At 36.2% G+C, this 18784-nt stretch overlaps 1 protein-coding gene across 1 annotated transcript; it reads right to left on the bottom strand.

The window, feature by feature from the left end:
* Window positions 1-1465: 1465 nt before the first annotated feature.
* Window positions 1466-13981, bottom strand: lin28aa (lin-28 homolog Aa). The gene is made up of 4 exons (XM_062992169.1): window positions 13951-13981; window positions 12325-12497; window positions 7278-7462; window positions 1466-1685 (listed from the first exon to the last, which is right to left on the bottom strand). Exons 1-4 carry the CDS (start codon window positions 13979-13981, stop codon window positions 1466-1468), a joined length of 609 nt encoding a protein of 202 aa, XP_062848239.1.
* Window positions 13982-18784: the final 4803 nt, after the last annotated feature.

The following is an 18784-nucleotide window of genomic DNA, read 5'->3' as shown; positions in this document are numbered from 1 at the left end:
TGGACTCAACTTCTTTGGTCGACCCTGGCGAAGCCTGTTCCGAGTGGAACCTGTCCTGGAAAACCGCTGTATGACCTTGGCCACCATGCTGTAGCTCAGTTTCAGGGTGTTAGCAATCTTCTTATAGCCCAGGCCATGTTTGTGGAGAGCAACAATTCTATTTCTCACATCCTCAGAGAGTTCTTTGCCATGAGGTGCCATGTTGAATATCCAGTGGCCAGTATGAGAGAATTGTACCCAAAACACCAAATTATCAGCCCTGCTCCCCATTTACACCTGGGACCTTGACACATGACACCAGGGAGGGACAACGACGCATTTGGGCACAATTTGGACATGTTCACTGTGGGGTGTACTTACTTATGTTGCCAGCTATTTAGACATTAATGGCTGTGTATTGAGTTATTTTCAGAAGACAGTAAATCTACACTGCTATACAAGTTGTACACTGACTACTCTAAGTTATATCCAAGTTTCATGTCTATAGTGTTGTCCCATGAAAAGATATAATGAAATATTTGCAGAAATGTGAGGGGTGTACTCACTTTTGTGATACACTGTATATTAGAATACAAACTGTTCCCAATGCTTATTTGCCAAGTCATACACATGTGCATAGCAGAAACATCATTGTCTGTAAATGAATAATAAGCAACAAATTATAAACATTTCATAAATAATATGAGATGAGGTGTATGATGAAATAAAACAAAGAGTAGGGTCTTTATAGAGACGGTTGTAACAGAGATTATTTAAAGGCTCCATTTCAATCTATTTATACAGTTTGTTAAATGTATAAGATGACCTAAGATAAAGGATGGCTAGCATCATAGGTAAACAAGTGAAGAAAAAACCATTAAATTATCTAGATTATGACCCTACAGTCCGGAAATTGTTTTTTTTTTCTCAGCAGCCACTGAAAAGTAATACATTTCATTAAATAAACACATCGCACAATTGAGCAAAGATCACTACAGTTAAGTAGCTGTTGATGTCACACACTTTAAATAGGCTTTATTTAAAAAAAATACTGAGAATAATCTATGACATAGCAAGGACAAAAAAGACAAAACCACTGGCAGGCAAAGAACCAAGCCATGGCATAGCATTCATATGGCCTCAAGTGATCAGGTCAAATGATTGTAAACCCACCCCAACCTTATTCTAAACCCTAAACTACCATAACAAACACACAAAGCAGTGTATTCACATCTTTCACTAGGAAGTTGGTATGGTCACAAGGCAGCTGACAGAAGCTGTAATTTTTGTTAATGAGATACAATAACTGCACTGTCGGAATTCCTGAGAACAAAGCAATTGTATTCCTGAGTGTTAAACTAAAGCTTTAAATATAAAGGTTACATTCTTTTTGTATAAACCTGAGGTAGTTTAAGAGCAGCATTGGTACAATTGTATTCATATTTTCAGTGTAGCAATATGATTGGATTGTGAGCACCATCCTGTCTTAGTCAGCCATCTCAGTGGGTTGAGGGGAATGATTTTGCACCTCTTCATCTTCTTTCAAACTGGAAGGCTTTCCCTGAGAGCCTGGTGAAGACTGCTGTGCTTTGATTGGGCAGTTGGCAATCATGTGAGAGACACTCTGGCAGAAATGGCACTTTTTGGGCTGAGGAGGCAACTTGCACTCCTTTGCATGGTGATCCAACCCTCCACAGTTGTAGCACCTGAAAAACAGGGATAACTGCTAATGAGTATCTAAGAAACTAAAAAAAATAGCATTGGAAGACAAAACAGTAAAACTGCAAATGCCTACCTTGTGTTGTGAAATTAATAAATCAATAGAACTATATTTACATTACAATTTTAAGATTTTGGCATTAAGTGTAAAGAAGAAAATGACCAAAAATAATGAATGACATTTACTAGTCTACCAGCTTCATGACAATCAACATATTTGAGTTTACTTTTTTTTTTTACAGTAGTTATAAACATTCAAATTAGTGTACTGAAAATAACCTTTTTAAGGTTAGGCCACTCCACCCAGCCACCCATATTCCTTGCTTTGTATTCTCTAAAAGTATTATACCATTATAAAAAAGTCAGAATAAATAATTTCCCGTTCATTTAGTGTAAATGTGAGCCAATTAACCAAAATACATTATCATTCACCTAAAGAAGGGTTGCAATTATTATTATTTAGGGCAGCACTGTGGCTAAGTGGGTAGCACTGTCACCTCACAGCAAGTAGGTCCAGTGTTCGATCCCCAGGCAGGGCGGTCCGGGCAGTGTGGAGTTTGCATGTTCTCCTTGTGCCTGTGTGGGTTTCCTCCAGGTGCTCCAGTTTCCTCCCACAGTCCAAAGATATGCAAGTGAGGTGAATTGGAGACACTAAATTGTCCATGACTGTTTGATATAACCTTGTAAACTGATGAATCTTGGGCAATGAGTAACTACCGTTCCTGTCATTAATGTAACCAAAGTGTAAATCATGAGGTTAAAATCCTAATAAACAAACAAACAAACAAATATTATTATTTAAAACCACTAGCGGGAGACAGGAAGCCTTAAAATCATTAGCATGGCACACGGTAATGAAATATTGTGGTTTAGTAATAATAACAAATACTATTAATTAGGGAAATTGTATGAAGAAAAGGCGGCACAGTGGCTCGGTGGGTAGCACTGTCGCCTCACAGCAAGATGGTCCTGGGTTTGAAGGTGGGGCGGTCCGGGTCCTTTCTGTGTGGAGTTTGCATGTTCTCCCCGTGTCTGCATGGGTTTCCTCCGGGTGCTCCGGTTTCCTCCCACAGTCCAAAGACATGCAAGTGAGGTGAATTGGAGACACTAAATTACCCATGACTGTGTTGGATATAACCTTGTGAACTGATAAATCTTGGGTAACTACCGCTCTTGTCATTAATGTAACCAAAGTGTAAAACATGACGTTAAAATCCTAATAAACAAATATTATTATTTAAATCCACTAGAGGGAGACAGGAAGCCTTCAAATCATTAGCAAGGCACACGGTAATGTAATATTGTGGTTTAGTAATTATCACAAATACTATTAATGAGGGAAATTGTATGAAACACAAATGGTTCCTCTGAGCTAAAGATTTTGTATAATACAGCTGAACTGCACTTGATTTGTATTGAACTGGATTGTCATGTAGTCTGAACTGAATATAACCTCTAAATCTATATTTTCATTATTCAGATCATACACCACAATTTTCTTAGGGCATAATAAAGACATTACAATAACAGTGTTAAACTCAATAATGTTATTAACTGAAAACTAAACAGCAGAGGCCAACATCTGAATGAACCACCAACATGATGATCCACATAATTAATCCACACCACACCCACACCCCATACCAAACACTATATTCTGAAATTTACTTTCTTACACTTGCAACAGAGCACATCTACACCTACACATAAATAATTATGTATTGCAGCTTATATCCATATCTGCATATTTTGGGTTAAAGTTAGTTTGTATGTTACGTTGGTACCTCTGTTCAGTAATATGTGTATATTTAGTGTACAAGTGGTTGTGTATATAATTTTGCATTTAATGTATATTAAATGCAAACATTAAAAACCACCTTCTTGTTTTTACACTCACTGTCCATTTTATCAGCTTCACTTACCATATAGGAGCACTTTGTAGTTCTACAATTATTGACAGTAGTCCATCTGTTTCTGTGCAGCACTGATGGAGTTTTTAAACACCACACTGTCACTGCTGGACTGAGAATAGTCCACCAACCAAAAATATCCAGCCAACAGCGCCCCATGGGCAGTGTCCTGTGACCACTGATGAAGGTCTAGATGACCAACTCAAACAGCAGCAATAGATGAGCGATTGTCACTGACTTTACATCTATAAGGTGGACCAACTAGGTAGAAGTGTCTAATAGAGTGGACAGTGAGTGGACATGGTATTTAAAAACTCCAATAGCGCTGCTGTGTCTGATCCACTCATACCAGCACAACACACACTAACACACCACCACCATGTCATTGTCACTGCAGTGCTGAAAATGACCCACCACCTAAATAATACCTGCTCTGTGGTGGTCCTGACCATTGAAGAACAGGGTAAAAGCAGGTAAAAGTATGTAGAGAAACAGATGGACTACAGTCAGTAATTGTAGAACTTCAAAGTGCTTCTATATGGTAAGTGGAGCTGATAAAATGACAAAGTGTGTAGAAACAAAGAGGTGGTTTTAATGTTATGGCTGATCAGTGTACATGCAACACTTTTCTCACTGTGTATGTGATTATAAATACTACCTATAGTATTTTTTTTTAATGAAGGCTACTTAATGACTTTTTGATTATGGTTTAGTGCATCTATCTATGATTCTAGGCAAGACTACCTAGAAAAATAACATATCAAAGATTTTACCATAAACCGATTTTACCATAAACCATCCATATGACTAAATTAGAATAATCTTTATTCAATACACTCATAAAATGCAGCACCTCATTAACTCCAATACAGACATTTTAAACCAAGTTGCTAAAGCCCAGATTTTGTGAAATAATTAGTTTCCGAATGAAGTTTAGCCATTGGTAGCCATAATGTAAGAGTAAGAGTGGATTGCAATTGATGAAGTGTTTTGGATCATGGTCACACGTGGCAGCGTGAATGACAGATGGATGCTAGGCAAACTCTGTCACTGCCACATTGATGTGTATGCAAATGATGTTGAGGGGGTGTGATGATGATGCTGGTGTTTTATAGGCGTTGAATTGAGTCCACATGCATCCAACTATCATGGCAGCTTGGGTTGTGGATTGATCACAGAGAGCGTGTGCAGAAAGAAAAAAAGCTGCAGTGTCAACCTATGAACTATGACCTCTTGCTTCTTCAATCTTAACACGCCCCCCTCCCCAAGCCCTAAAATTATGCAGTTTCCCTGGCAACACTGACCTCTAACCACTCCTGTGCATCTACATCTGTTATCAATTAAATAAGATGCAAGGACTTTTTCCCCTCTGTCTTTTTGACTTAAACAGTTGTTCGTGACATGTACAGGGAGAGAGTTTGTTGTGTGTGTGGTGGTTTCACATGCTAAAAAAGTGAGAATGTGCACAGGAAATGTGTCAAAGTGTGATTTTCTTTTAAAGACTTGTTATGTAATGTCTTGCTGTTTGACACTTAGTGATTTTTTAATCACTTTTAGCTCTCTTAACACAGCTGTTATTTTACTACCCTCTTGATACAAGGATACAGTAACAAGGATAAAACTGATGAACAGTGCCACTTTAACAATACATCTTGTTAAAAATCTCCATTTGCTCTTGAAAACAATGAGCAATCACATTAAACAGCTGCGGCGCCTATTAAAGGGCTGACACGATCAGGGTCGTTATATTGAATGCAGGTCTCCTGAGACTATTTGTGGCTGTAACAATCCCCATCCAAACTCTGTAAACACTGTTCAATTTTCTAACCAAAAGTGACCAGAGCACCTTAACTATATCATTTTATTAACCTCCAAATAGTGGAGCAAATTACATTTATAAGGTTGCTGGTGTGGAGCAATACACACATTTCACAATATGTACTGTAGTTTTTGCACCACAATATGACAAATTTTCCATCAATAAAAAAAGGGAATATTTTTAAATACATGATGAATAGTCATAACATATATAATCACAACATATATAATCAAAACATAATGTTTTTTTTGATGGAATTTAGTAGTGGCACTATGTGATTTGCACCATGCTAAACAAGCATTACAGTTACATTAAAAGACCTGATCTTAATCATTTGACGTAATTAAAAGTAATGCAGCTAGCAAATCAACATGACTTTCCATAACTTAAAAAACTTGCCAAGTCTTACTAACATTAATGTAACCACACACATGATTACTCTGTTCCAAATGGCATCCTATTTCCTATAACTGTGCATGGATCTTATATCCTATTCCTTAAAACCATATAAGTAGGGCTGACTCGATACCACTTTCTTATGTCCGATACGATACTGCAAATTGAGTATCTGCCGATACCGATACCAATCCGATACCATCATTTCTCCTCTCAAACAACTAAGCAGTAATAATACACGTCTCAATGCACCATGGTTAAACTAGCTATCTTAATAACAATGCTCAGACTCGGAAACTAATATTCTAAAGGAATAAATACAGAACCTACAACATCACACTTATGCAAAACTGCCGTATTACAAAACCCTGCTGGATTTTGAAGAGGAAAACGGAAAACGGTGTAGTTTGTTTTATTTCATAACACTAATGGATTAATCATTAAGGATGTGAGAGATCTCCAAGCCAGGACAAGATAGGTTCTTTATCTCAGGTGAGCAATTTATCATTTATAAAGCGATTTTTATTGTGATTAAACAGTGTTTTTAGATGTGGCAGTAGTAGATGATTATTTTTTAAATGCTAAAAGTTTAAGTAGATCAGTGGCACATGTTAATGATGTCATCAAGCGTGAGTGGCAATAAACGGCGCTCTGTTGGAACATATCTTCATGTGTTATTTGTTTTACACACAAACAATGGCTTTATTTACATTAAGTGTTATTTACTTTGTGTTGTTTACATTAAGTGTTATTTACTTTAAGTGTTGTTTACATTAAGTGTTGTTTACATTAAGTGTTATTTACATTAAGCAACAGTATCGGATTGGATTACATGTTTTTTTCTTTCCGATATCCGATCCAGTGATTTGGGCCAATTTCGAACCGATACCGAGTATCGGATCGGTGCCAGCCCTACTTATAAGTATACAAAAACTAAAGGATTTATCGAAAGAAAAGCATTTACAGAAAACAGTCTTCACAAGCTCAACCAGATTTTTGCAAAAAAAAAAGGCAAAACTGTATTTAAATCACAGTGCATAGAAAAATGAATATTAATATGTATACAAATAAACTTCTATAAGGCAGTGACCTAATCTGTAAAAGATGGCTACGGTGATGGGGGATGGACATGAAGGAAAATAAATGCACTAGTGACCAGAAAATTTTAACAGTTATTGATCAAGGTCACATGTCAAGCCAGTCTCTTTGACCCTTATCCGGAATGGGTGAGTGGTGGCCCAGAAGGTGACCAAATCACATTATATATAAATTGAAAGAGAGAGGGTAAGATCATCACTTATGATGCAGTAAAATGGGTTATGTAAATGATTCCACTCACACAGATGTACACAACAAAAACAAGCAACAGAAAAAAATAGTGGCATTAATAAGTTCTGTTGCTAAAAAGGCCTTTTGTGACACATAAATAATGAATTTATATTAAATCTGCTCACCTGTCCCTTTTGGAACGACGTTTTTGGGTGCTCTTGCCTTTGGGTCTCTTCTCGCTGCCTATGCAGTAAGCTCCGCCAGGCCCGGTCACATGCACAGACTCCAGGCCTTTGGAGGACTTTTTAAAGATGAACTCGACTACCTCACCCTCCTTCAGACTCCGAAAACCATCCATGTGTAGCTTACTCTGATGAAAAAGATGAATATTTTATTAAATATGGTGCATACTCACAAGCTGTAAAAATAAAATGTAACATCAGAAAATGGGGAAATTGGGGAAAACAGATGAACTAAAAACACAGATTCCTGTTTTTTTTGTAATAAAGTGTTTTTGGTGCTTGTATCCTCGTGTGGTTTAAATGTGGATGTAATGATAATAATAAATTCAACTTATATAACCTTTCATAGTACCGAATGACGCTTTACATAGGAATCATAATCACAAACAAGATCAAACAGAAACAGAAGATGAGTGAAAGTGCTGAAAAAACAAGAACGTTTTAAGAAGAGATTTAAACTGAGCGAGAGATGAAAAGAGACGAAGAGTGAGAGGAAGAGAGTTCCACAGTGTAGGGGCAGCAACACTAAATGATCTACCACCCATGGTGGTCAACCTAAACCTAGGAGCAACCAGGAGACCAGCAACAGACGACCTTAACCTACGAGAAGGGACATAGCGGTGTAAAAGATTAGGGGCCAGACCATAAAGTGCCTTAAAAGTGAGCACTAAAATTTTATATTGAATACGCTTATTGACTGAAAGCCAATGGAGTCGTTCTAATACCGGGGTGATATGCTCATGTTTTTAGACTTTTTAGCACTCGGACAGCAGCATTCTGAATGATCTGATCACTGAAATAGGATCACTGTATATTTCTGATAATTATTTTTATTTTAGAAGCCTGAGTTGTTTTAGAGCTGTTTTGGTAACATCAGACTTGATGTTTAATTGATTTAAAAATCTGTTTTTGTCAGATTTTGGGTTAAATGGTACAAGGAAAGTCAAAAGATAGAAAATACAAAATATAGAAGAACTTCAGTATTTGGAAAAATCATTAATATTTACAGACTTACAGACAGTATTTTAATATAGAGTTAAAAGCTTATCCGGTATTGTACAAGTACTTACTTTCCTGTATTATTGTTTTTGGCCCAAACGCCTTAGACGTTAAAGCAGATTCTTTATAGTAAAGGGGACTGAAGACAATGTTATGTAATGCCAAATTAGTACTGTGCCAGTATATCGTCAAAGCAATTGAGGGTTAAGGACCTTGCTCAAGGGCCCAACAGTGGTAACCTGGCAGAGATGGGGCTTGAACCAGCAACCTTCTGATCACTAGTCCAGTACCTTAACAACTAGACTACAGCTGCCCTAAATCTAGGCTGGCACCGATCCGATACTCTGTATCGGTATCGGTCCGATATTGGCCCAAATCACTGGATTGGATATCGCAACGAAAAAAACGTGTAATTCGATCTGATACTGTTGCTTAATGTAAATAACACATAATTTAAATAACACAATGTAAATAAGGCCATTTAGAAATTAAAACACACTGATCTACTAGACTTGAGAGTCGACAGTTGAATTTTATATTGAAATTATAATTTATTTGTTAAATACAGATTAAGTTGCACTTTAAATTTTATTTTAAATGTTTGTATGGTGCTGTTAAACAAGCCAAAATGCTGCTAAATGTGTGTAAAAATTCAAATAAAAACAGCAGTTTTGCATAAGTGTGATGTTGTAGGTTCTATATTTATTCCTTTAGAATATTTGTTTCATAGTCTGAGCATTGTTATTAAGATAGCTAGTTTAACCGTGGTGCATTGAGACATGTATTATTACTGCTTAGTTGTTTGAGAGGAGAAATGATGGTATCGGATTGGTATCGAGCCAGCCCTACCTAAATCCAATCACTAAGAAAAGAAAAGAAGAAAAAAAAGCCAGAGAACAGTAAACCAATTACATCATTGTGTCTATATCATGAAGGGTCTACAACATCAGTGCCCAGCCAAACAAAATGTAAATGCTCTTTGACTAAATGGGCACAAATTTCCACAGAAATACATCTTGTGAGAAGCCTTCTCAGAGGAGTGGCTGTTGTTATAGCTGAAAAATCACATAGAGGTCACATTTGTTTTTACAATAGGATGTCCAACAAGCTCATGGCCAGGTGTCTGAATACTTTTGGCCTAATAGAACACTGTTTTTTGTCATATATACACACTGTATACTCATGCACAATACAATTACATTCTTTTTCCACGCATCCCATCTTGTTTGTAAGCTGCAGTTAAGATGCAGGGGCAGACATTTCTGGAGCTGAGAGGGTTAGGAGCCTTGCTCAGGAACTCAACACTGGCTGCGAGTGGTGGGATTGGAACCAACAATCATTTGTTTAACAGCCTAAAGCTCTACCCACAAGCATTTATTCTTGAATTCCAGTCTAAACAAATTTTATTTCATTTTAATGCATAACCTTCATGACAACTCTGATTGATATAGATAGTAAAAAGTAAAATGTAAACAAAATAAGTAGTGCCAACTGTTCACAGCTTTAATATCATTTGTAAAATCCATAAATTTGATTTTCCAGGGATGTGTCTTTATATGGGTATTAGGAGGCTGAAGGACCCAGCAGAGTGTAGTTTATCCAAATGTCTTTCTCTTCTGTAGTTTAAGATACTGCATTCCACACTACCTAAATTCACTCTCTCACTTTCACATACCATCCCCCCAATACCACACACACACACCCACCAATGCCTTAATTCCTGTTCCTTTGACACTGACTTTAAGGATGGATTTGGAGAGGGGAGGTCCTGGAACATTCCTTGAAGATTTTTCAGTGTGGAGACATGCCGAGATGCTATGTGGTCTAGAATGATTCACTCTAGTCTTAAAACTCCAATGGAGAAGGCTTAAAACCTTGCAGGTCAAGAAGCTGTCAGGCCTGAATTAAAAAACCCATTAAGGTTCACATAGGGATATCATATAGTGTGGGAATGTGACATTATGCTCTGACTTCTCACCAGCAGTTTAACAAGCAGTTAAACACGTTTTAAATTGTTCAATGTCTGTACAATAAAATTCATGTTTAAAAAAAGATAGAGATCTGTTTAAATTAATATTAAATACAATTACCAATACCAAATGAGTCAGAGGGTATAGTTAGTAGATAGATAGGATGTTGCTCCATCAAAAATCCTATTTGGAACTGACCTCTCTCAATGTGGTCATGGTTAAAGAGGAGACAATAAGTGTTTTAGCAATGAAGCAACAACAAAGCAAGACTGCACTGTAATCAATTTACATTCAGTTATTTGCCAGACTATTTCATTTAAACTGTTAAAATTAGCCACTGATCACTGACCCCAAGTGGTATACCCCCCAATATTCAGTTAATGGCTACAGCATTGCATTTAATGCTTAGATTTAGGCTTCTATTTGATTGTGCATTTTAATAGTTGACGTTTTTGTGGGGGCACTTTTTATAACCTTCCAAAAGTTCTAATACTATAGAACACAGAAATCGTTGACTATTTATTTATACGGCATGTTTATGTTATTTAAATATTTGCACATATTTGTGACATTTAGCAAACGCTATTATTCAAAATAACTTACATGTGCAGAATACAGTGCAAGCAATAGAAAGTTAAGGATCTTGCTCAGGGGCTTGAACTAGCAACCTACAGATCATTGGTTCAGTACTCTAACAACTGCCTTATGCTACCAAAGACACGTTGAGAGACAGGAAAAGGAAGTAGACGAGGACATCAGAAGAAAAGAGGATTAAAGGACAATGAAATAGATGGCTCCTGAGATAAAGTGGGGGTTGGTCATGGCTGAGGGGAGCACTTTATTGGGATACATCTTCCTTTGTCTGCCACTACAAAAACCATCAAATCCCAGCAGTTAAGGTTTTCAGCAGCTAATTCGTAGACACAAGTACAGCCGCTCTTGCTGTCCTGGCATGTGGACCACCCATCTACTAATGATGACCACAACATTGACCCTAACAGTCAGGACAAGTGACTGCCAATTAGCAGTGGATATGCCCAAGTACGCATCATTTCCAGGATTGTACATTTAATCTTTTATGAATTTTAAAGGGAAATTTTAGGTTTTAATAATTAGTTGACTTAGTTTTTTACTTAGTGTGCAGTAATAGTTCCCTTTGATTGTGTACAATATATAGCACCAAAAAGGCATTTCAGTATACACCACATGCTTGCTTTGTGTGAAGTTGTATTAAATCGTTTGCAAGTAATATGCATTAGGAATTGAAATTACATTTTAATATGTTTACATGTACATGGTACTGGTTTTCAGTTGGACAGTTTTACTTTGGAAAAATAATGTACATATTAAATATGAGTTGTAATGTGGGGTAGTAGTGTTTACTGAAATAAAAACATTCTAAATTGCAGAAGGGTGCTAGGAGCCATTCTGGCTCCGTGAGGAAGAATGGCTTCTCCATAGGGGGTCTTAAAGCTGTTGAAGATAAAGCCACAATATCCTGGTATGTCTATTAGCACACTGTATCTTAGAGGGGAGGGGGATGGGTTCTGTAAAGACCTTAAATAAACCCAAATTAGCTTATAACAGGAAACTGAAGGGAGAAGTCCAGGATAAAAAAAACACATTTTAATCTTAAAACCTGAAAGTTGCATAGTTTGCTGCTATAGACTGCTGAATCTGACACTTAGATGACAGAAAAGGCTAAATTATAATTACCCCTTAGTATGGGTGGGCCATTTCAGGACTGCCTGGTTTCACTGGCCTCACCTTTGTTTTCTGGTCATTCAAATGAGCAATCTTATTACACAAGCTTTGTCAGTTTCAGCAATGTCTGGGCTTGACTGCTGTAGCCATAAGGTTAATCTGGGGTGTATTCTAGATGGGCGATATGATAATGGTCCAGGAGGGGTGTTGTAAATGATCAATTATAAAACACCACAATCAAACACTTAAAGAGAAAAATTGAAATGGCATGGAGTCAAATTTGGTTATGTGACAACTGGAGTAAAGGCCAAACATACCTGATGGACGAACACATCAACTGGAGCTTCAAGCGCCACTCCATCCTGACTGTTCATGGACAGGAAACCAAAACCCATTCGTACGTTGAACCATTTACACACACCGACCCCATGGAATGATTGTGAGTCTTCCTCAGTACTCTGTCCTTCGTCTTCCTCAGTTTTACACCCTCCTGCAGGAGAGTTGGCAACAATATAATAACATATCTCAGTTATCTTATTTCAGTTCAGTATACTGCAGAGATATTTTACACCTAAAGACATACTTCAAGTACTTTAAGATTATTTATTATAAATTAATAAAGAGGTCTGGTACCACGTCATACATTATAGATAGAAATTAAGGGTGTGTTTGAAACACGCCGTAGCCAAGTGGTTATGGCACAGGACTAGGTAATCCAAAGGTTGCTGGTTCAAGCCCCACCACTGCTAGCTTGCTGCTGTTGGGCCCTTGAGCAAGGCACTTAACCCTCAGTTGCTCAGACTGTATACTGTAACTGTAATGTAAGTCGCTTTGGATAAAGGCGTCTGCTGAAAATGTAAAAAAAAATTCTTTACAGTGATTGTACTTAAACTTTAAAAAAATCCTTTTACATAAATAATACATCAACACATTATTACAAAAATAAGCAAAGATACAATAGACATATTAGCAGAAAAATATAGTAGATTTTTTTAATCTAAATATACATGAATAATTAACAATGCCAACAACTCTCACTCCCATCTAAAATAATTACATTTAGTACATGCCCAGCCAGTTAAAACTTTTGTCTACATTTTAAAAATAAATGTACCTGAATGTACAAGATTTTTTTCCCAATTATTCACAATAACCCCCATAAAAAATTTTTTATTCTTGGTGTGACTGTAAACTAAAAATAATTTTAAAATAAATCATAAATGATAAAATTAATTGTTCTCTGTTAATGAATTTTTTGCACCAGAAAACATTATTTGGAAGCACTAATGAAAAGTTTTAGATGGAGCCATAAATAACAAAAATAATTAAAAGCTAACTATTTTAATAGTAGATTTTTTAATCTACTAAGTATATCTACATGAATAATTAACAATGCCAACAACTCTCACTCTTCCAAAATAATTACATTTAGTACAGTACATTGTAATAACTCAACAGCCCAGCCAGTTAAAACAAACTTTTGTCTACATTTTAAAAATAAATGTACCTGAATGTGCCAGATTTTTCTTTTTTCGATTATTCACAATAACCCCCGTTTTTAACCACACCGGTGTGACTGTAAACTAAAAATAATTTAAAATAAATAATAAATGATAAAATTAATTGTTCTCTGTTAATGGATTTGTTGCAACAGAAAACATCTTTTGGAAGCACTAATGAAAAGTTTTAGATGGAACCATAAATAACAAAAATAATTAAAAGCTAACTATGTTAATACTGTTCGCAAATATATGCTATAAATAATAACATAATATTTAATTCTGCTGCTTCTAAAATCACATTTACATTAAACGCTGCACTTGAATTCAAACAGAAATTGTAGCATCGAGTTTGGTTGTAATCAGCTTGTTATCCGTTACCAAAAGTAACATTAATGAATACAAACCGATGCATGGGTACATTTATCTATTTAACTACTTCACCTTGAAAATCCTGGTGTGAAATGAAACCCATCTTCAGTTAATTAAACCCCCTGAGCTGCTTGTGTCCTTTTCTCGCCGGACCAACGTGGTCCTTCACCACAAACCTAATCCTGAGCAAAAGGTTGAGATAAAAAAACAACAAAAACAAAGGTAGTCTTCTTGACCATATACTCGCCCCCCAAAAAAGTGCTAAAAGTGGGAGGGTCTGGATGAAAGATTCTGAGTAGAAACCCTAAAACCTGGCACAATGTGATGAGATGAAACTCGACCCCCACAAACACACGCTAGACCTGCAGACCACACCGGTTCAGCATCATGTCCACGTACCCTCAGCCATCGCTCCTCCGTCTCACTGTCGCTGGTTGTTCCGTGAAGCTCAGCACCAGATTTGTTTGCCTTAAATAAACCTTATAATCGTGTCTCTCGGTGATCGCTTTAAGGTCCCGTTGTCACATTTAGAATGCCCCTCCGCATCCAGCGACCCCCGTTTGTGCTTCGGTCAAGTCCACGTGATTCCTGGTTCCTCTCCCCTAAACACAGCATTCCACAGTGAACGTGTGAATGGCCCCTTCACTCGAAGGAGGGGCCAGTCATCAATAAGGGCCACGACACATCAGGACACTACTAATCGTGCTACCACCACACCTCACCCACCAGAACCCCACCTACAGCACTGATATATCCCAGTCTAACAAACAAACGGTCAGATTTACATTACAGGATTTGTTGTCTACTTGTCCGTCTGCCCAGACAGCAGCTTTTGTTTACTTATGTTTGTTAGAAGTGGCCTCGGTCAGCAGGTTTATTACTAAACAACTGAAGTCCAACACAGTACTGTAATAAATTCCCCTCTGACACAGGACAAGGATATACAAATATTCAGTCTTTCATTATTTATTGTGAATGTTCTATGAACTAATTTTGAGATGTACTGTAAATAAGATAAGACTTTATTGATCCCCTTGTGGAAATTAACTAGTTACAGCAGTATGAAAGAAAGAAGGTAGAAACAGAAAAAATACAACTAAGTGAAAAACAATTGCACACATAGTGTGTGGTTATTTACACTAAAAATATAACCTTTAGAAAAGTGATGTACATATATGATAGATTAGATAGAATAGATAGAATAGAATAGATAGATAGATAGATAGATAGATAGATAGATAGATAGATAGATAGATAGATAGATAGATAGATAGATAGATAGATAGATAGATAGATAGATAGATAGATAGATAGATAATACAACAAATAATTAACAGTACAAAACAAAAGCAAACAGAAAAACTAGAGCTGAGTATTTCTTGTATTTGACATAAAATGGATAGCTGGTAACTGTAATGACTATGCAAGAGGTATAGTTTCAGTGTAAAGATTGAATAGTAATTAAATTATTAAATAGTAAAGTGACAATATTGCACAATGAGGCCAATATAGCCATATATATACATACACATATCTACACATACACATGTTCACATATGCAAATACATACACACACACACACACACACACACATATATATATATATATATATATATATATATATATATATATATATATATATACGTACACACATGGCTACATTAGGACTTTATTATTATTTATAGGATATTATCGTGAAATATAATATATACATTCAAAATATGAATAATATATTGCATATTGCACTTTTTGTATTGCACTATAGACATGTAAGGGTAGATATGAGTATCAAACTCATATTTATATTTTTATATATTTATATTTAGATGATAATCAAACAACAATCAAATGCATCTAACAATGTGACACAAATATAAGAAAATCAGTTTATAATACAAGTAAAGGAGTTTTAACCTATTAATGGCATAGACCTATTAACCTATTAGAGTTTTAATCTATTAATTGAGTACGACCATGGCTGGATTACTGACCGGGCCAGTGGGGCCAGCGCCCAGGGGCCCTTGAGGTCAGGGGGCCCCGGGGGGGCCCTGGCCCAAAACATTTTGCGATGCCTATCAACATTTATGATACAATATATTTTTATTTCCGAGGGCCCTTCATTTTAAGGATCCTCTGACTATTAGGGACTTTGACCCCAGGGCCTCTTGGGGGCCCTAGCCATGCTTTTGGGGCCCCTAGCCATGCTTTTGGGCCCTAGCCATGCTTTTGGGCCCCTTATGAAAATGGATGAGGCGTTGTGGCACTGCTCTGACTTCGACTTCTGGCTATTAGGGGTCCTAGGAAAGAGGGGGGCATATTTTTAGAGGGCCCTGGTTATGAGAGCCCCTACCAGGGGGCCCTAGAGAAGAGCAGGGCATACCATTAGAGGGCCCTTGATCACGAGGGCCCCTGCTATGGGGCCCTTGACTTCCATAGAAGTCGTTTACCATGGCTCCTTGACTTTCTAGGGACCTACAAATTGCCAGGCAAGCTACCATATTTCATAACAGACGTTTTGTTGCAAATATGCGATTCAGGCCCTTACTTAATGTTTCTGAATTTGTATTGTTTCAAAATTATTATGTTCAATTTCTCTTAAGCGCAGAGACACAAATTAATTTAGCAATTTTGCAATTATTTAAATTTAAGACAAGCAATTTCAAGCAGTTTGAATGCATACACACACTTAACTGAGCTATTTGATGTTCTTTTCATGCCTGACAATATGTCCAACAGTGAGCTCACTTTAAAGGCTAACTCACTCGCTGCAGCATATCCTTCAGATCTGAGCATGAGCCTGGCAGATGAATTGATACAATACAAATCATTCATAACAGAAAAAGAAAAATGTCCTAGTAAAATGCTCAAAACCATGATAAATTTGAATTTACAGTCAACCTTTCCAAATGTCTACATAGCACTTAGACTTTTTTTGACTGTGCCTATCACAAATTGTGAAGGGGAGCGTTCATTCTCCAAACTGGCTCGTATTAAGAATGAACTCAGGATTAGGATGCGCCAAAACCGCCTGAACTCACTGTCACTTCTGGCCATTGAATCAGATTTGGTCAGACAGCTTAATTTTGATGAATTAGTGGATGACTTTGCAAGAAAGAAGAGTAGAAAGAAACTTATATAAAATAGATTCTTGTGTTAGGGTTAGTTATTGACAGGTTGTTTAATGTATTAATTTATTTATGTTTTTGGAGGGGGGGGGGGGGGGGGGGGGGGGGGGGGTCCTGGGCAACTCTTTGCCCAGGGGCCCAGACTATCCTTAATCCGTCCTTGAGTACGACCTAATTATTTTATTATTATGACTATCATGGCTTTATCATAATTATGATAACGGTAGTGATTATTATTATTGTTGTTATTATTATTATACATTTTGGATAGGCTTCTAAACTTCTCATGGGTAACTCTTCTTAGAAACATAATGAAAGTATGGTAGAAAGTGGTAGACTGGGTGCAGTACAGCGGCTCCTGAGGACCTGGGTCACTTTAATAAAGTTTAGCTGGTCAGCTCTAGATTGGAGTGAGTGAGTGAGTGAGTGAGTGAGTGAGTGAGTGAGTGAGTGAGTGAGTGTGATGACCTGCGATAGACTGAACCAAAATGTATTGTTTCCTTGCGCCCATTGTTGATGTAACGACCCATCGTGAAAATCGTCGTGAAAATGTTTGATTGGAATATTAAATGTGCACTATTTTGTAACTTAACAAACTTAAAAGAATTTATACATAAAATTATGTCTACTGATCTAAATAAAAGTCTATTTACATAATGCACCAATTGAAATTTTTTATAATTTTTTTGTAGGTCTATTAATGCATGATTACTTTTAAACACACGATTTATTTATTCCCTTCAGTTCAATGTATTTGATGTAATAATGACTATTGACTTAAAGCTTTTAATCATTTGGACGTAACTGTACAAATGTGTGTTTAAAAGACACATACCTACCAGACAATAACTGAATGTACTGATCATATTTATTTAATTTAAAATAAATGTGTTTACATTTACATTTTCAGCATTTAGCAGACGCTCTTATACAGAGCGACTTACAGAAATGCTTCTATAGCATAGTAATGTGTTCAATTAATTGTGCAAGTTTTATTTGAATAATTAAATTATGGCTGGTAAACAACCACATTATTAACACAATTTAAATTTTATATTCAAATATATATATTAGGATCACATATGCTTATCGAACGAAGTAGTAAGTAAGTACAATTTAATAAACATTTAAATTGTAGGACCAGAAATTGATAGACCTTAAATTGTGTTTTAATGCAATAGACTTATTTTTGTATATACGGGATAGTTTTTTCGTTAACAAATAAACACAAATACAAATAAAAACACGTTAAACATAAACGTTAAAATAAAATCAGAACAACAATGTGTAAAATGAATTAATCAATATTTCCACGGTTATATCCCAGATGCAGTTAGCTTGTAAAAAATCGACAAGAAACGCGGATCGATTGAATAGAATCTATTAAACAAAACAGAGTCAAATGGAAACCAATATAACACAAAACAGCTTTAATTAGCTAATAAAAGGATTTATCTTCAGGTTCATTCTGTAAACGTATAATAATAATAATAATAATAACAACAACAACAACAACAACATTAACAACAATAATAATAATACATTAAAGTCGTGATAAATTTTTTATTAATAGAGTCACTAATGATTGAGTAAAGCATTAATTTTTCATTTAAGATGTAAAAGCTGCTTTGATGCTGTAGATGTTATGATGTGTTGTAGATTTGAAGCTTTAATATGTGGTTTGCACTAAAAACCACACTTGACAAAAATGTATTTCAACTTCTTGCTATAGTTAAAAATAGCCCAAATTATTTGTACATGGTTTACACAGCATTATTAAC

Source organism: Trichomycterus rosablanca, chromosome 3 (genome assembly GCF_030014385.1).
Source record: "Trichomycterus rosablanca isolate fTriRos1 chromosome 3, fTriRos1.hap1, whole genome shotgun sequence".
Lineage (NCBI taxonomy): Eukaryota > Metazoa > Chordata > Actinopteri > Siluriformes > Trichomycteridae > Trichomycterus > Trichomycterus rosablanca.
The sequence above is the reverse complement of the archived record's forward strand: the minus strand, read 5'-3'. Positions and strand labels throughout refer to the sequence as shown.